Source organism: Eriocheir sinensis, chromosome 41 (genome assembly GCF_024679095.1).
Source record: "Eriocheir sinensis breed Jianghai 21 chromosome 41, ASM2467909v1, whole genome shotgun sequence".
NCBI lineage: Eukaryota > Metazoa > Arthropoda > Malacostraca > Decapoda > Varunidae > Eriocheir > Eriocheir sinensis.
The window spans coordinates 375,043-395,042 of NC_066549.1; the positions used below are offsets into that span (position 1 = coordinate 375,043).

At 40.9% G+C, this 20,000-nt stretch overlaps 1 protein-coding gene across 4 annotated transcripts in view; it reads right to left on the reverse strand.

Annotated features, from left to right (window-relative positions):
* LOC127009470 (Kv channel-interacting protein 4-like) overlaps positions 1-20,000 on the reverse strand; it is a 201,211-nt gene that overhangs the window by 3,677 nt on the left and 177,534 nt on the right. For all 4 annotated transcript variants that reach the window (XM_050882565.1, XM_050882564.1, XM_050882567.1 and 1 more), the window contains 3 exons: positions 15,902-15,972; positions 4,159-4,371; positions 313-375 (listed from right to left, as the gene is read on the reverse strand). In XM_050882565.1, the coding sequence (XP_050738522.1) occupies positions 313-375; positions 4,159-4,371; positions 15,902-15,972 (347 nt within the window). The remainder of the gene's footprint in view (positions 1-312; positions 376-4,158; positions 4,372-15,901; positions 15,973-20,000) is intronic.

Sequence of the window (20,000 nt, forward strand, 5' to 3'; positions counted from 1 at the left end):
CCTTGTCAAATATGTGTTCTTGGGCGGCGAAATGTCTTATGATACGATCGGGGCTGTATTACTAAATATTTCGTCACCCAAGTTCACATATTTGACAAGGCTTTCGTAGGAGTTTTGGGCATTTCCTGAAGTAGTTTTATGACCCTGGTGGTAGTCTGGCCCTTCTTCTGTACCGTGAACCCAAAGAAACGCTCATTCGAACCCAATTGACCCCCTCTTAGAACTTTAGAAACAGCTGATGTGAGAAGCGAAAGTATCTTACAATACTGTGAATGGGTTAGTCAGGCTGGCGGGTCCCTGGGTACTACTTACTGAGGTGCAGATCTCCATGAATTCGTCCAAGGTGACCATCCCGTCCCCGTTGATGTCGAGTTTCTGGAGGGAAGATAAATTTTTAGAAGGTTATTGAAGGGAAGGTTTGGGACACGTGTTGTTGTTGTAAGTGATGTTGTTGTTGTTGTTGTTGTTGTTGTTGTTGTTGTTGTTGTTGTTGTTGTTGTTTTCTTCTTTTCTTCCGTTTCATTGTGCTACATCTTCTTCTTCTTTTTCTTCTTTTTCTTCTTTTTCTTTTCTTCTTCTTCTTCTTCTTCTTCTTCTTGTTCTTCTTCTCTTATTCCTTCTCCTCCTTCTCCTCCTCCTCCTCCTCCTCCTCCTCCTCCTCCTCCTCCTTTTTAGTCCTGTTTTTGTTATCATTGTTATTATTTATGTCATTTTTTATCATTATTACTATACACGTTTCTTCTTTTCTTCCAATTCCTTTTTTTTCCTCCTCCTCCTCCTTCATTATCATATTTTTTTCCCACAATCTTTCCTTCCTCTTTTTTTTTTTCCTCTTCCGATTCTCTCATTCATCATTCCCACCTCCTCCTCCTCCTCCTCTTCCTCTACTTCTTCTTCTGTCACGTACAGTACTCGTATCGCAGCGGGAGGCAACAACAACAACAACAACAACATGATGAAAATGAAGGAACAGGAAGAAAAAGAAGAAAAGAAAGGAAGAAAAATACGAAGAAAAGAGAAAGATAAGTAAAGACAAGAGATGGAGAAAGAAAGAAAGAAGGAAGGAGAAAAGAAACGAGAATAAAGTTAAGGGAATGAGAGAATGAATAAATGAATGATGAAGAAAGGAATAAGGAAAAGAAGGAAAAGAAGAAAGAAAAGAAGGAAGGAAAGAAAGATAAAGAAAAGGAAGAATGGAAATAGAGAAGAATGAAATACGCAGCAAAGGAGAACAGAGAATGGAGAGAAGGGGGAGGAAGCAGGAAAAAAAATTAGAGGAAGGAAGGAAGGAAGGGAGGGAGGAAGAAAGGAAGGAAGAGAGTAGAAATCTGTGTTGGTACATGTTCTTTCTCTTCCTCCTCCTCCTCCTCCTCCTGTAGTTTAATTTTATCTTCTTTATATTCCTTTTACTATATATGCCTCTCTCTCTCTCTCTCTCTCTCTCTGTTTACCTTCATGTGATCGCATTACGGCTGTCCTCCCTCCCCTTACACACACACACACACACACACACACACACACACACAAACACACGCAGATACGCAAATATACACATGCATTACTTCTGACGTCATTCTCTCTCTCTCTCTCTCTCTCTCTCTCTCTCTCTCTCTCTCTCTCAGTTTCTTTTACTTTTTCCTTCCTTACGCACCGACTTTTTTTCTCTCCTTCCTTTTCTCATTACCGCAAGAGAGAGAGAGAGAGAGAGAGCAATCAACCACAAACTTCGTAACCTTGTGGACCAATCAACGTTCGAGAATCATCCTCTCTCTCTCTCTCTCTCTCTCTCTCTCTCTCTCTCTCTCTCTCTCTCTCTCTCTCTCTCTCTCTCTCTCTCTCTCTCTCCCTATATTTCCCTCTTCTCTCTCTTTCTCTCCTCCTCCTCCTCCTCCTCCTCCTCCTCCTCCTCCCCCTCCTCCTCCTCCTCCTCTTGATTGGGAATTACCTGATAAGATTGAGTCCACCCTTTATTACAATTGTTTTCTATGTGCTCTCTCTCTCTCTCTCTCTCTCTCTCTCTCTCTCTCTCTCTCTCTCTCTCTCTCTCTCTCTCTCTCTCTCTCTCTCTCTCCGTTCCTGGCGCAGTGGTTAGCATGTCTACCCAAGAATCGACGGGACTTGGTTCGAATCCCGGCGAGGGCAGACAGCTGTTCTTCCATCCTCTTGGAGTCTTCCATACACATTCATAAGGTACGTGTTAGTTAAGCAAAAGTTCCTGATTAGATGAATATAGAGGAGTAGGAGGAGGAGGAAGAGGAGAGAGAGAACATTGAGGAGGATGAGGAGGAGGAAGATGAAGAGGAAGAGGAAAAAGAGGAGGAGGGAACATTGAGGAGGATGAGGAGGAGGAAGATGAAGAGGAAGAGGATAAAGAGGAGGAGGAAACACTGAGGAGGAAGAGGAGGAGGAGGAGGAACACACATAGAGAGAAATAAAGAAATAAAAAGATAAAGAAAGAAGAAGAAAAAAAATCATAATACTTGAAGAGAAAAACAATAAAAAAAGAGAAAAAAAGGAAGAAAGAAAGGAAGGAAGGAAAGAAGGAATAAAGGGGATAGAGAGAGAGAGAATAACAAGGTGAGTGAGGAAGGAAGGAAGGGAAGGACCGGAGAGAGACAAGAATAACAAGAGAAATATGGAGAGAACAAGGAAGGGAGGAAGAAGGGGAATGAAGAAGAGGAAGGAGAAGAGAGGGAAGGAGGAGGAGGAGAGAGGGAGGGAAGAAGAGGAGGAGAGAGGGAGAGAAGTTTGAAATTGCCTCGAAGGGAAATGAAAGAGAAGAAAGTTAGGGGAGAGAGAGAGAGAGAGAGAGAGAGAGAGACTCCTATGCAAACTATGGTCCAGATTAACCCACTCAGCTAACGACATGTGGCAACCTAATCCTCTCTCTCTCTCTCTCTCTCTCTCTCTCTCTCTCTCTCTCTCTCTCTCTCTCTCTCTCTCTCTCTCTCTTTCGCTATGTGTGTGTGTGTGTGATTTCTTTGATTTTACTTTTATCATATGTGTGTGTGTGTGTGTGTGTGTGTGTGTGTGTGTGTGTGTGTGTGTGTGTGTGTGTGTTCGTAATAATAATAATAATAATAATAATAATAAACGGTTTATTAAGTGATTGTAAGTGTAAAGCTGAAAATATTCACGTTAAAAATACAGTTGTGAAATATAATAGAAAAAAATGTACAATATGAAAGGGGTATAGGGGGTCTCCTGTGTGTGTGTGTGTGTGTGTGTGTGTGTGTGTGTGTGTGTGTGTGTGTGTGTGTGAGCCCCGACACGGTATGGGCCGTCCACGTATTCTAAAGGTACTCGCGCCGAAAGCTGTTTGTCATTATATATTCAGCCGTTTAATTTAGGCGACCAAACAGCCGCTCAAACAGCATCGTGGAGCGAGGCCGTGAATGATGGATGATGGAAAGGCTGACTCGGGGAAGTGGTGTCACCTTTTGTAAGCGCGTGCAATGACAACAATGGCTACTACTACTACTACAACTACTACTACTACTACTGCTACTACTACTACTACTACTACATGAGAACATAAGAACATAAGAACGTAAGGAGTCTGCAAGAGGCCGGTTCGTCTTAACCTTACCTCAAATAGTATGTCCCAGCATTATCTTCTCAGTTAACACCTCCTTATGTCCTCCTCTACATCACTTTCCATCTTTAGCTGCTATCCCTCCTCTCGTCTATTTCTTATTTTTCATTTTTACATCCTTTCCTTCCATCCTCTTGTATTAATCTAACTTCAAAGATTCTGTTCACTTGTTCCTGGTCGTTTTCTCCACTAAGTCTATTCATCACTTCTCATCCTTATATCATGTTTTCCCTTACCTTATGATTAAATGCATTCCTTCCTTCCTCTCTTAATACCACCTCAAAGATCCTGTCTACGTTCTCCTGGTTCGTTTTCTCTTCAACTCACACTAACACCTTACGTCTCTCTGTTCTTATGTCTCTCTATTCTTATACAATCCTTCTCCTTACCCTCTCATTCTATCTTTAAATGCTTTCCTTCCCTTCTTTCCTTAACCTCACCTCAAAGATCCTGTCCACGCAATCCTAGGTCGTATTTTCCTAACACCTTCTCATGTCTCTCTATACTATCTCACCTCCCATTCTCTTATAGCATGCTTTCTTTCTTTCTTTTCTTCCGCTCACCTCGAAGATCCTGTCCACGTGCTCCTGGGTGGTGTTCTCTTCGACAGCCGGGATGGCATTGCGGCCCACGAGGGAGTAGATTGCGGACACGATATCCAGCATCTCCTCCTTGGTGATAAAGCCGTCGCCGTTGATGTCGTACAGGTTGAACGCCCACCGCAGCTTCTCCGTCGTGCTGCCCCGTGAGAGCTCCGACAGGATGGTTACGAAGTCCTGGGGGTGGGAGAGAAAGGTTTAATAATGTGGGAAGGGAAGAAGGGAAGGGAGAGGGAAGTAGAGGAGAGATGGGATGGGAAAGGAAGGGAGAAGGAAGGAGAGAAAGGGGAAGGGAAGGGAGAGAAAGTGGTTATTGGTGTGAGAGAAAGGTTAGTTGAGTGAGGGAGGGGAAGGGGAAGGGAAGGGAAGGTAAAGTAAGGGAAGGGAAGGGAAGGGAATCATGTCAAATTTGAGTTAAAATTATCAATACTCGGTGGTGGACAGCGTCAAGGCTGCTTAATAATTATAATCAACGCTCTTATAAATAAACAAAACAGCTGATTGCAACAATACTATATATTTTTAAAACTCAAAATCGACTATAATTGACAGGCTTTGCTATCGTTGCTTGGATATTTCTGACAATGAGAGGACTGCTTCTTACGTGTAGGCTATTATATATTATCCAAGAAATCGGGCATGCACACCTCAGACTTGGGTGAACCGGCTAATAGTAAAATAGTTAGTTAAAATAAGATAGTCATGGCTAAAAAGTGTACGTCTGTCTCGCTCTCTCTCTCTTGTTGTCAGCCGCGCCGAGTACCGCCTGGGAGCGAGATGGAGGGGGAGGCGGGCAGAAGGAAAGAGGGGATGGTGTATTCCTCTCAGTGTTTTCTTATTTACTCGTGTGCCGTTGAAGTGCAGGACATGGCGTGTGGATACAAGGCGTGGGAAGGCGTGGGGCATCTCTAGGTGTATTAGGAGGCGTGTGGGGTGAGTATTAATAGTGATTTTGTTGATAATTGTTGATCTTTCAATTTTTTTTCTATTTTTTTTCATTCTTACATAATTTTTTTCCTTCTTTCTCACATTCTTTCTCCTATTCATTCATTCATTCTTTCTTTCTTTCTTTGACTTTTGGTTTGGGTGTGATGTTGGAATGTTATGTTAATGTTATGTTTTGCTATGTTATGTTAATGTAATGTTATGCTATGTTATGAGGGAAGGAAAGGATGAATGTGGTGATGAGAGGGTCTTTCTCTCTCTCTCTCTCTTAGAATAGTAGCCTAATATGATTTGTTTCCTCATAATTATATTGCAAAATCATTAAAAAGACTAACCTGATTAATAGCCTAATTATATCTATTTGCCTTAAAAACTATGAAACATTAAAGAAACGGTAATTGGATACATTCGATAACTTAATATGATGATAGCCATAATAATTGTAAATTATTAAAGAAAAAGAAATCAAATAAATACAGAATAGCCTAATAGTATCTTCGCTATAATATTGCTGTATATGAAAAAAATCGGTAACCTCAGTAATAAAATAGCCTAGTCAAGTATGTTAACTAAGATTTTCCTACGTGGTGCAATGGTTAGCGTTCTCAATTACGAATCTGCTGGCCTTGGTTCGAATCCTAGCATCTTTATACATCACTTTCCATCCTTGTATCAGACTTTCTTTCACCTTTTTATCTCTATTTTTTAACCTTTTCCTTCTCTCCTTAATTAATCTTTCTTTGGGGGAGGAAAATTTGAACCATCACCATTATTAATTCGTATCTAAAAAATCAACAACATCCAATATGAGTTTGCAGCTTAATACTCTACATACTTTCTGCATAACTTCTCCGTCCATTAATATGTCTATGGGGGAGGAAAATTTGAACCATCACTATTATTAATTCGTATCTAAAAAATCAACATCCAATATGAGTTTGCAACGTAATTCTCTACATACTTTCTGCCTAACTTCTCCTCAGTCCATTAATCTTTCTATGGGGGAGGAATATTTGAACCACCATTACTTTCTTCTACTTCTTTTTTCTTCCCCTTCACTCTCCCTCCTTTCCTCTTCCTCTTCCGATCTCTCAATGTCTTCAGTATGTGCGTATTCCTGTTTTTTTTTATCTAAGTTCTTATTCCACTTTTTCTTAACTGTCTTTTTCATATCTGTTTGCCGCTCTTCTTTTTCTTCTTGTTTTTGTCATTTTTCTTCTCTTGTTCTTTTTCTTCTTTTCATTCCTCTTTTTCTTCTTCTTCTTACGTTCGTGAAATTAGCCAGTTTGACATTAAACCATAATTTTCTGTATAGTTTCCCCATCAATTAATCTTTCTATGGGAGGAATATTAGAACCATCACCATAACTACCATCACAATTACCGTTACCTACTCTTTTTATTCACCTCCTCTATAAAAACAACTTCCAATATTAGTCTGCAGCATAATTCATACATTCTCTCCTCATAACTTCTCCATCAATTAATCTTTCTATGGGAACAAAACCCGAACCACCACCATCACCACCACCCCCATCATCACTATTATTATCATTATTACTATTATTTTTCACGCTGTGTAAAAAAACAACCTCCATTATGAGTTTCCAGCATAATTTGGACAGCCTCGTCGATCACATCCATCAAGCGGGCAAAGAATAAATTAATTTGGGCACACACACACACACACACACACACACACACACACACACACACAGAGGCTTCCACTAACACTTTTTTCATATAAGTTGGGTCGGGTGGAGGAGGAGGAGGAGGAGGAGGAATGGATGAGTTGGCGAGTGAGTAATGGATCGAGGAGACGGAATGAATGTGTATGAAAGGGAGGAGGAGGAGGAGGGGGAGGTAATGAGGAGGAAGAGGAGGGGAAGGAGGAGGAGGAGGGTGGAGGTTTCTATAGGGGAGGAGAGGTAGAAGGAGAAGAGAGAGATAATGAAAATGGAAGGGGAGTGAAAGAAAAGGAGAGAAAGAATGAAAATGGGAATAAAGAATGAGAATGAGATGAGAATGAAAAGAGAAGGAAAATAAAAAGGAGAGGAAAAGGAGAGAAAAAGAAGGGGAAGGGAGGGAAATTTTTATGGAAGAGGAGAAGCAAGAGGAGGAAGAGAATGAAAACGAAAAACAAGGAAAATAAAGGAAAGGAAAGTGAAAGAAAGAAAATAACAAATAAAGGAGAAATGAGAAACAAGAAAACAAAAGCAAATAAATAATGAGAGTAAAATAAGAATGAAGAGCAAGGAAAATAAAGGAGGAGAGATAAGGGAGAGAAGGACTGAGATAGGAGAGAGAAAGAGGAGGAAAGGAGAGAGGGAAGACAGGTAAGTAGGGAAAGTAGGCAGGAGGAAAGACTGAGATAATTAAGGGAGAGAAAGAGAAAGAGGAAAGGAGAGAAGGAAAAGTAGAAAAGTAGATGGAAAGAGAGAGATGAGGAAGAGAAGGGAAGGAGAGAAGGAAAGATAGATAGCCTGGTAGATAGGTAGAAAGACTAAGATAAGAGAGATAAAGATAATAGGAGAAAGAGGGAAGGAGAGAGTAAGTGGAATGAAGGACATAAGAAAGAGGAGGGAAGGAGAGAAGGAAAGATAGATAGCTTGGTAGATAGGTAGAAAGACTAAGATAAGAGGGATAAAGATAATAGGAGAAAGAGGGAAGGAAAACGTAATTGGAAAGGACATAAGAAAGAGGAGGGAAGGAGAGAAGGAAAGATAGGTAGATAAAGCTAAGGTAGAAAGAAAGAAAGACTAACATAAGAGTAAGAAAGATGAATAGGGAGACGAAAGGCAAATAGGTAAGGTAAATAGGCATATAAATAGGTCGGTAGGCAATGGTAGAATCGTCTTAATTGCTACTGAATATTAATCTGTAAAGGGGAGGGGGGGGGGGTATATACACTATTTAGCCTCTCTGGGACGGCGAGTGTTTGGCCTCAAAACTAACCTAATCCTAACCCGAACCAACCCAACCTAACCTGATTAATGCTGCCTCGGCGGGGAAGGGAACTAACTGTGTGTGCAGCGAGGATGAAGGAGAAGGAGTTGAAGGTAGCATGTGTGATAGGAACTGATTACTAATACATGTGTCCGAGTCCCAAGCCTACCCAACCTAACCTAACTTAACCTACGTAATTAAGGCTGCCGTGGCGAGGAAGGGAACTGTGTGTGGAGAGGGTGAAGGTAACATGCGTGAACTTATGATTACTACTCGTGTGTCTTGTGATCCAAGCTATCCCTCACTGATTCATTGTCTGTGTACGAAGCTCTCTCTTACTGATATAATGTTTCTGTGTGTGTAGGGAAGTTGGAAGAATAAATTAAGGTAACACGTGTGGGCTTGGGAATTGACTGCTATCACATGTGTCTGTGTTTCAAGCTATCCCTCACTGATTCATTGTACTTATGTCTGTGTACGAAGCTCTCCCTTACTGATGTAATGTTTCTGTGTGTGTAGGGAAGTTGGAAGAAGAAATTAAGGTAACACGTGTGGGCTTGGGAATTGACTGCTATCACGTGTGTCTGTGTTTCAAGCTCTCCCTCACTGATTCATTGTACTTATGTCTGTGTCCCAAGCTCTCCTTTACTGAAATAACGTAGCTGTGTGTAGTGAGGGCGGAGGAGGAAGTGAAGGTAACATGTGTGTACCTATGATTACTACTACGTGTGTCTGTCTCCCAAGCTCTCCCTTACTGACTTAATATACAATCGCTGACAAAAGTGAAGGCACAGATTTTCAGAGCAATTCAGTCGGCAGGCGAGAAATGGTAACTAATGGGGTAGAAACCTTTATTTATCTACCTATCTATCTATCTATCTATATGAGAATACCGACCTTATAATGCAATAGAAGGCAAGGTTATCAAAGGACAGTTACTACTCGTCTTTAGATTAGTGTAAGGATGAAGTTCCCTCCCATTAGTAGTAGTTCGCCTCTTCTTCATAATTAGAAAACTGTAGATAGTATTTTGTTTTCCATTTCTCTATTAGTACCGACCTCTCCATTTCCTTTCCCTACTTTCTTTAATTCATTCCTGGCTCTTCTCTCTCTCTCTCTCTCTCTCTCTCTCTCTCTCTCTCTCTCTCTCTCTCTCTCTCTCTCTCTCTCTCTCTCTCTCTCTCTCTCTCTCTCTCTCTCTCTCTCTCTCTCCTCCTCCTCTCTCCTCCTCCTCCTCCTCCTCCTCCTCCTCCTCCTCCTACTACTACTACTACTACTACTACTACTACTACTACTGCACTACTACTACTACTACTACTACTACTACTACTACTACTACTCATCTTTTTCCTCTTCCACTTTCTTCTTCTCTGCATCCTCCACCTCCTCCTCCTCCTCCTCCTCCTCCTCCTCCTCCTCCTCATCTACCTCCTCGTAATCTCAACGCGCGCCTAGGCCTACCTGAAAGGACTAGTTGGCTCGGGATAGGCTTAGATAAGGGGAAAACTTATTAGTGGGCGCCCGTCACAGCAACTTGAGGCAGAGAAGAACCGGGAGGCGTGACAGATTATTACGTTATGCTTATTATTATTATTATTATTATTATTATTATTATTATTATTATTATTATTATTATTATTACTTATTCTTAGATTATCACGTATTTTTATTTGTCTTCTACATGTTTTTTCTTCTTTTTTATTTATTATTTTATTATTATTATTATTATTATTATTATTATTATTATTATTATTATTATTATTATTATTATTATTATTATTATTATTATTATTCTTAGATTATCACGTATTTTTATTTGTCTTCTTCATGTTTTTTCTTCTTTTTTATTTATTATTTTTATTATTATTATTATTATTATTTTTTGTTTTGTTTGTTTGTTTATGTGTGTGTGTGTGTGTGTGTGTGTGTGTGTGTGTGTGTGTGAGAGAGAGAGAGAGATGGGTTTAAATTCTTTGCTGTGTTGTGATCAAATCGTGTTGTGATCAAATCTGGCCAAAACTGGGCTACTCTCTCTCTCTCTCTCTCTCTCTCTCTCTCTTTAAAACGCCTCTCTTCTACAATAACTGGCTTTATCTAAATTGTATCTCTCTAAATATTCATGACTTTACGTGATTTCCTCTTCTTATCTCGTGCATCGACCGCTTCTAAGGCACTGAGAGGTAGCATGGTATAAGAGACAATGAGAAGTACTGAGGAGCTAGATTTAACACCCGTACCTTACATATCAGTACCTATAATACATGCTTTCACGCTCGCTTGCAAGGCACTGATAGCTAGCATGGTATAAGAGGCAATGGAAAGTACTGAGGGGCTAGATTTAACACCCATATCTTACATGATACTACCGCTTGTAAGGCACGCACACACACACACACTCTCTCTCTCTCTCTCTCTCTCTCTCTCTCTCTCTCTCTCTCTCTCTCTCTTCTCTCCTTTCCTCCGTACATCTCATCCTCCCTCCCTTCTCTCTCTCCTCCCCTCTCCTTCCCTCAGCCTGAGAGCATTCCTCCCTCACCTAACGCTAATTAGTCACCTGACACACCTTGTAATTGCCCATCGTGGTTGCACGTCTGAAGTTAAGGGATCATTGCCCCTGTGCTGAGGAAAATGTTACGGAGACAGAGAGGGAGAGAGGGAGAGGGGAAGGAAGGGAGAGTGAGGGTGGGAGAGAGAGAGAGAGAGAGAGAGAGAGAGAGAGAGAGAGACACACACACACACACACACACACACACACACACACACACACACACACCTACACAGAAAAAAACGATGAAATTGAAATGACAAACTGAAGGAAAAATCGCCGGAAGAAATTAATGAAATCTAAAAAGAAAAAAAGAAATAGAAAAAAAAGGAAAGGAAAACTCGCATAATGGAATTGAAAGAAGGATAAAAAATGCAAGGAAAAAAAGAAAGAAATGAATTGAGACATGAATGAAAAATAGTTAATGGAAATGAAATAATAATGATGATGATGGTGTGTGTGTGTGTGTGTGTGTGTGTGTGTGTGTGTGTGTGTGTGTGTGATAAGGAGTAGGAAAAAAAAGATATAGTCAGAGAGAGAGAGAGGCGAGGGGAGTGTCAATAAGTGAGAGAGATTTTTTTTTCAGGCCTAAACACAGAGAGAGAGAGAGAGAGAGAGAGAGAGAGAGAGAGACGTAAAACCCGCCAACTCAGCGATTAGAGAGAAAAAAAAGTGAAAATGCAAAAGTTAAAATTAAAAAAAATGACAAAAAATATTAATCAGCCCAAACTTGTGGTGACGTCTCTCTCTCTCTCTCTCTCTCTCTCTCTCTCTCTCTCTCTCTCTCTCTCTCTCTCTCTCTCTCTCTCTATTTATCTATCCATCTCTTTTTCAATCTCATTCTTTCTTTTTTATTCTTTTTTTTCATTCTTTTTTTTTCTTTCTTTTTCTTTCTTCCTTTCTTTCTCTCTTCTCTCTCTCCTCTCTCTCTCTCTCTCTCTCTCTCTCTCTCTCTCTCTCTCTCTCTTTCTCTCTGTCTCTCTCTCTCTCTCTCTCTCTCTCTCTCTCTCTCTCTCTCTCTCTCTCTCTCTCTCTCTCTCTCTCTCTCTCAAGTCTTGCTTCTGCGACTTGTCTGACCACCTTGATTAAAAGCACGTCCTCCTCCTCCTCCTCTTTCCTCTTACTTCTTAATTAATTCTTATGCGTTGAACTTGGAGAGAAAAAGAGAGAGAGAGAGATGAATTGGTAAGAAAGGAGGGAAGAAGGGAGAGATAAATAAAGAGAGAAGGAGGAAAGAAGGAAAGAATAGGTAAGGAAGGAAGGAAGGAAGGAAGGAAAGACAGACAGTTAAAAAAAAAATAAGGAGGAGGAAAAGAAAAGGAAAGAAGAGAAACGACAGAGAGGGATGGAGAGATAACCATAAGGGGAGGAAAGAGAGGGAGAGAGAAAGGAAGAAAGGGAGAGAAGAAAGGGAGAGAGGAAAAGGGAGAAAAGAGGGAGGGAAGGAGAAGTAATTTTCTGTAAACCTTGTGTTGTGTGTTATCAGACTGAGCAGATGGAGGAGGAGGAGGAGGAGGAGGAGGAGGAGGAGGAGGAGGAGGAGGAGGAGGAGGAGGAAAAGGAGGAAGCAGAAGTGGAGGAGGAAGAGGGAGTTAAAGGATATGGAAGTAAATGAGGAGGAGGAGGAAGAGGAGGAGAGCAGGAAGAGGAGGAGAAGAAGGAGGAGGAAGAAGAGGAGACGATGGAGGAGGAGAAGGAGAAGAAGGAGGATCAGGAGGAAGAAAAGAATCAAGAAGAGGAGGAGGGGAATTAAAAAGAGGAGGAGGAGAATTAAGAGGAGGATGAGGAGAAGGAGAAGGAGGAGGAAGAGGAGGAAGAAGCAGTGGAAATATCGCGAAACAAAATCTCTCTCTCTTTTCACACATCATAAGAGGTAACATGAAACATTCCTCCTCCTCAAACTCCTCTTTCCTCTTTCTCTCCATCTCTCCTTTCCTCTTTCCTCCAAATTTCTCTTCTATGTCTCTCTCTTGTTCCATTTCTTCTCTTCCTTCCTTCCTTCTTTCCTTTTTGTTCTTTTATCTTTCATTTTCTTTATGTTTTTCTTCTTTTCTTTTTCTCCTTGCCTACTTCTTATTTATCTTTTCTTTCCTTCCTTCCTTCATTTCTTCCTTCCTACCTTCCTTCCTTTCTTCCTTTCTTCCTTCCTTCCTTTCTACCTCCTTCGTCCTCTCTTGAAACTTCATATGTGCCATCCTTTTCTCCCTTTCTCCTTCCTCCTCCTCCTCCTCCTCCTCCTCCTCCTCTTCCACTTCCTCCACCTCCTAATGCTCCTTCTATCCCTCGAACCCGACTCTCATCTCTCCTTTCCTCCCTCTCTCCCTCCCCTCTTTTCCTCCCTCCCTCCCTCTCTCTCTTTCCTCTCATTCCAATATTACTTCAAACGTGTCCACATCATCTTCATACTCTCTCTCTCTCTCTCTCTCTCTCTCTCTCTCTCTCTCTCTCTCTCTCTCTCTCTCTCTCTCTCTCTCTCTCTCTCTCTCTCTCTCTCTCTCTCTCTCTCTCTCTCTCTCTCTCTCTCTCTCTCTCTCTCTCTCTCTCGCTCTTCTTTTCGTCCCTCCCTGTTTCCTATTTTTCATTTCTCTATTTTTGTTTTTTCCTTCCTTCCTTCCTTCCTTCCTTCCTTCCTTCCTTTCACCTGTTTTCCTTCTCTCTCACTCACGTACACACACACACACACACACACACACACACACACACACACACACACACACACACACAACCTTTCCACCATCACCCATCCACTCTTTCAACTTTTCCATCACAATCTTTCTCCTCCGCCTCCTCCTCCTCCTCCTCCTCCTCCGCCTCTTCTCCTGAACTTTCGAACAGGAAGGGAAAAAAAATTGCTCCCATCCCTTAATAAAAGTTTCGCTTGGAAGTCATTTTCGAGGTGGTGGAAGTAGACTTTAGGAGGAGGAAGAGGAGGAGGAGGAGGAGGAGGAACAGAAAGGAACACAAAGGAAGAACAAACAACAGCAGACCTGCTGGTCCTTACGAGGCTGCTTGTGACAAGCTACACTAACTATCTAATCAAAGGTGGAAGATGAAGGACAGCAAAGGCGAAGGCTCCTCCCCACCCCCCATCCCTCCAGCCAAAGCTGGCAGGAAAGGAAAAAGAACCATGCACCATGGAAAAACTGCATGGAGGAGGAGGAGGAGGAGGTGGTTAAATGTGGCAAAATCTTGGTTTATTGGGAAATGGAGGGAGATGGAAGAGGAAGAGGAAGAGGAGGAGGAGGAGGAGGAGGAGGAGGAGGAAGTGTCTGTCTTTATTAAGGGCAAAAAATATGGTAAACGGACGAGAGAGAGAGAGAGAGAGAGAGAGAGAGAGAGACACGGACAGACCCCCCCCCCACACACACACCATATGCCCACAATTATACTTTTTTTCCCTTCCTCTTTGTCTTCCTTACGCCCTACATCCATTATAGGGTTCATTCAGGCTTACACACACACACACACACACACACACACACACACACACACACACACACACACACACACACACACACCCTTCGCCTTTCCTTCAATATGCAAATGAAAACGTTTAGGCCTATCCTTCTTGGCGGCTAAGTTTCTCAATCAATGCGGTTTTTGTTTTCATTTTTCGTCTTGACATAATAGGAAGTTGTTCATCTTCATTCAGTTGGAAGGGAACGAGAATTATTTTGATTAGAAAGAAGGTAACTATTTTTTTTTTCATGTATATTTAACATGCTCATTTTATAGTTTTTTGGGCAAGTTTCTCAATCTGTGCGGTCTTTGTTATATATTTTTTCGTTTTGACATAATTCTACGTTGTTCATCTGCATTCAGTTGGAAGGAGACAAGAACTGAATTGATTAGGTTTCTAACAAGTTCATTCTATAGTATTTTTGGCAAGTTTCTCAATCAGTTCAGTTTTTTTGTTTTCATTTTTCGTCTTGATATAGTAGTAAGTTGTTCATCTTCATTCAGTTAGGAGGAGACGAGAACTGAATTGATTAGGGAGAAGAAATTAACTATTATTTTCTCTTAACATACTTTTACTTTGTTCATGTTTATTATATAGAAAGGAGAGAGGAACTTCACCGCTCAGTGAGAAGTTAACTATATTTTCCCTTCACCTTTTTCTAACTACTTTCATGTTCATTCAATAGGAAGGAGACAATAACTGCACCGCTTAATCTAGAAGAGGTTAAACTAATGCTAAATGCAACTTGAAGATAATATTTATGTTTATATTGAAAAAGGAAAGAGTAATAGGAGGAGAAGGAGGAGGAGGAGGAGAAGAAGAAAGGAGGAGAATAAAAATAGAAGGAAAATATAGCTTGAAGATTGTGTTACTGTTTCTATTGCAAAGGATACATCAGAAGGAGAATAAGAAGAAGGAGAAAAATGAAGAAGGATAGGAAAGGAGAAGGAAGAAGTAAAAGGAAGAAGAGCGAAGAGGAGGAAGAGAAGGGGAGGAAAAGGAAAGAGGAGAAGAAAGAAGGAAATTGACCTCTCTCTTGGTTACTCTACGTTTTACTTTTATGGGAGCGGCGAGTAGCTGGCTTTTTATGTACTCTTTTTGTTGGCCTTGAACAGGATCCTTTCATGTAAAAAAAGAGGAGGAAAAGGAAAAAAATGAGATGAAAGAAGGAAAAGGAAGGCGAAAGGCGAAAGAAAAGAGAAAGGAAGAGAAGAAAGGAAAAGAAGAAACTTAAAAGGAGTGACGTTTCAAGTCAGACCAATGAAGAAAAAACGAAGAGAAGGATAAGGAGAAGTAAAAGAAGAAGACACAAGCAACAGGGAGGTGGAGAATCTGATAAGAAAGAAAGAAGGAAATAAGAACATAGGCGGGAAAGCGAAGAAACAACAAGAAAAATACACGAGATATTCCAGAGATAGGCAGAGCATTGTAGTAAAAAGCCTATTCCTGGAGATGAAACGGCGCTGTGTGAAATGGCGAGGAGGAGGAGGAGGAGGAGGAGGAGGATAAGAGCAGAATATCAATAACCTCAAAACTGATGGAAAAGTAAGAGGAGGAGGAGGAGGAGGAGGGGGAGGAGGAGAACAGTAGGAAAATGAGAAGTAAATAAAAAGAATAGTTGAATGAAGAGGAAGAGGAGAAGGAAAAGGAAAAGACATCCAAGAAAATAAAACAAGAAAGCACAAAAGAAAAAGAAGAAAAGAACAAGAATTAAAATCAAGACACACACACACACACACACACACACACACACACACACACACACACACACACACACACACACACACACACACACACACACACACACTTACCTCAAAGCTGATGGATCCCTGGTGATCGGTGTCGAATGTATTGAAAACGTAGTGGGCGTAGGCCGTCGCGTCTGGGGCGGGAGGGAGAGAGATAGAGAATGGTTAGTAGGAGTATTATGTGTTAGTGTTTGTGTTAGTGTTAGTGCGTGTGTGTGGGGGGAAGGGGGGTTGAGAGAGAGAGAGAGAGAGAGAGAGGGAGAAGTGTGTGTGTGTGTGTGTGTGTGTGTGTGTGTGTGTGTGTGTGTGTGTGTGTGTGTGTGTGTTAGAGAGAGTGTGTGTGTGTGTGTGTGTGTGTGTGTGTGTGTGTGTGTGTGTGTGTGTTCATTTAAATATCTGGCATAACATCATGAGCAAACGAAAAGCGAGAGCAATGAATTAGCAAACAGACAAATGTTGGAGAGATTCTTATATCGATTAAGAAAAATAAATGGTCTTAATAATTGTTATAGTTCATCAGAAAAGACTCGGGAAATCTTCTATACATCATACCAGTAGATTGATCAGCAGAGGGCTTAACAGCAAGATTTCCAGCAGATTCCCATAACTTTCCAACGCTAACAAGACTAATAATGTGTTTCGACCGGAGCTTTACCCAGGCAGTGAAGCGGTAAAGTCTACGGACACAGCCAACCACGTTTACAATACTCTAAGGGCATCAGTACTTGCTCTACCTAATGAGAGGATTGCCTCGAAAATTATTGTTATTATTATTATTATTATTATTATTATTATTATTATTATTATTATTATTATTATTATTATTATTATTATTATTATTATTATTATTATTATTATTATTATTATTATTATTATTATTATTATTATTATTATTATTATTATGAGGTGAATCAGGTAGAGAGGGAGGAGTGGGGACATGTTAAGCATTTCTCCTTCGTTTTCTTTCCCTTTTTTCCCTTACGGTTTCTTTTAACTACAGACTCCAGCAACTCCTGCTTTCCCTACATTTCCACTTACAAAAAATATTCTCCCTACTCTCCCTCCCAACATTCCATTCCTCCCTTTTTCCTTCCCTCCTCCCCTCCTCCCTCCCTTCCTCTCTCCCTTTAAGTTTCCAAAACTCTTAATTGTTCTCCATCCCTACGCCGCATTTTTTTCTCTATTGCCACTTATCACTCCTTGCATTCCTCTCTCTCTCTCTCTCTCTCTCTCTCTCTCTCTCTCTCTCTCTCTCTCTCTCTCTCTCTCTCTCTCTCTCTCTCTCTCTCTAACCCGCCTCCTTGGTCACACTTCCTCGCCAGCAAGCCACAAAACATCTGGATATCTTGCTCGCCTTAAGAGATCACACTATTTCTGGCCGTGGCTCCCGCCGAGGGCCATCAGCGGAATCTCTACTAACTTGGCGAGGATTTCCGCGTTAACCGTAAAGTCCGAGGCGCTGGCAGTGTGTCGCTGTTACTGCCAGATGCTGCGCGGTGACTGTTTTTTGCGTGGCTCCGTGCAATACCCCGCCAGAGCAAAGGGAAAGAAACTGATGTCTTGGCGAACCTAACCTACATCTAACCTAACCTACCCTCCTTCCTCTTTCTTCCTTCGTAAAAAAGAAAGGAAGAAAGGGAAAGAAAGACTCACACGAAGCATTGAACCATACATACACACGCAGCTAACGTTTCCTTTTCCTTCTCCTCTTTCCCTCTTCTCTTTTCTTAATCTCCTTCTTGTTCAACATTTTTTTTCTGCAATACATCAAGCAACGAATGAATGGAGTTAAAGAAAAGAATCACGCAGTGTAAATTAAGTATATGGACATATCCTTTTTCTTCTTCTCATCTTTTCTTATATATTTCTTTACCTTCTTCGAATTAATCATCCTTTATATTTACTACATCAAGAAGTGTATGAATGGAGTGAGGAAAAGAATATCACAGTGTAAGTATAAGGCGGTATAAGGGTATCAGTAGTATAAGAAGCGTAAGTATAAGAAGTATCAGTATAAAGGAAGGATTCACAGTGGAAGGCTAAGGTAGTTGTGCAGGGGAGAAGTGTGATCAGGCGGAGACTTAAGTAAATAGCGTCCATATATGTTTGTTAAGGAAATATGAAGATTCACAGTTGTAGTTTCCAGCGTGTTTTTTTTTTTTTACAGTAATGGAAGCAAGTCAAGGGCAAGAAAACAGGTAAGAAAGAAAAAAACAACGACCGTCAAGCACTGTTCCAGCAAATGATTCTTCTTCTCCTTTTCTTCTTCTTCTTGTTCTTCTTGTTATTTCTTCTTCTTCTTCTTCATCTTCTTTTTCTTGTTCTATTTTTTTTCTTCTTCTTTGTCTTTTTTATTTACTCTTCTTTTTCTTTTTCTTTTCTATTTCTTCTTCTTCTTCTTCTTCTTCTTCCTCTACTTCTTCTTCTTTCTTTTTCTTCTCCTCCGCCTCCTCCTTCACACACACACAGAGGCTCAGAATAGACGGTCAATTTCGAATGAAGTGGTGTCTTGACGAGTCCCCTTTTTTCGGCGTCTTAATGTGAGATATATGGAGATGCTGTTGTCAGGCTCAGAGTAATGATAGTGTGAAGCAATAGAGATAAACGTCGGTAGATATTTAGTGTCATTAGATGGATTTTAAGAGACGATTCATAAGGGAGAGAAATAACTAATAAGGGGAGATGTGAAACGTGGTATTGAAAAGAAGGTATTGAGAGGAGGAGAAGGAGGAGGAGGGGGAAGTGGAGGGGGAGAAGGAAAAAGAGGAGGAAATGTAAACACGATATGAAAGAAAAAAACAAGGTCTGAAAAAATGTTAAAAAAAAAGTGAGATGAATATGCAGATTGCAGAGGAAGGGGAAACGCGAGAGAAATAAAAAATAATAGTATTAAAAATATAGAAATAATAGTAATAATGATAACAATAATAACAATAGTAGTAGTAGTAGTAGTAGTTGTAGTAGTAGTAAGAAGCAGAAGTAAAAGAAGAATAAGGAAAAGAAGATGAAGAATAAAAAGAACAACACCAAGAAAATGTGAAGTAAAAATAATAATGTTGATAAAAAAGAAGAAAAAAAAGAAGAAAAAGAAAAAGAAATGAAGAAGATTTTATATTTCCTCTCCCTCCTTCCTTCCTTCTTCCCTTCCTCTCTCCCCTCCCTTCCTTCCTTCTTCCCTCCCTCTCTCCTCTCCCTTCCTTCCTTCTCTCCTTTCCTCCCTTCATTTCTCTCTCTCTCTTTTTCTCCTTCCCTCCCTACCTTCCTACCTTCCCTCCCTCTCTGGCTTATGTTCTCCCTCTTCCAACTCCTCCTCCTCCTCCCCCTCCTCCTCCTCCTTCTCCTCCTCCTCCTCCTTCTCCTCCTCCTCCTCCTCCTCCTCCTCCTCCTCCTCCTCCTCCTCCTCCTCTTCATCCTCCAGAGCGTCAACAAAGATGGCGTCGGTTCGTATTTACGTGTCTGGATTTGTTTGGATTTGAGGCTGGATTTTCACGAACGCCTAGGAGGAGGAGGAGGAGGAGGAGCTGTAAAAGAGAAGGGAAAGGAGAAGAGAGGAAAGAGGGGAGAGAAGAAGAGGGAGGAGAGAGAGGGAGGGGGTAAAAAGGAGGAAGGAAGGGGAGGGGGAGGGGGATGAGGAGGAGAAAAAGAAGGGAAGGGGGCGATGTCAGGAAGGGGAAGAAGAGGGGGAAGAGAAGGGGAGAGAGAAAGGGGAAGGGAGGCGGTATCAGAGAAAGAGGGGAAGAGGAAGAGGTAATTGAGGGGTAGGAATGGGAGGAGATGGGAAGGAAATAAGAAGAAAAAGAAGAAGAAAAAAGGAAGAAGAAGAAGAAGACCGCTAATTTTGAAGATATAAAAGAGAAGGAAAATGGCGACTAAGGGAAAGATAAAGACGGGAAGAAGAGATAAGAGATAAAAACAGGAATGGAGAAAGGAAAGAAAAGGTGAAGGAAAATGGAGTAAAAGGAGAAGAGGGAGAGAGATAAGAAGGATAACAGAAGAGGGAGGAAAATAGATGGGGAAAAAGAAGATAAACAGAGAGAGAGAGGAGGATATGAAGGAAAGAAAGAATGAAAAGAAAGAGGAAGAGAAAGAAAAAGAAAAAGAAATAATTTTTTTTGTCTATATTTCTTTATTCTTCTTTCTCTTTTTTATTATTTTCTTTATT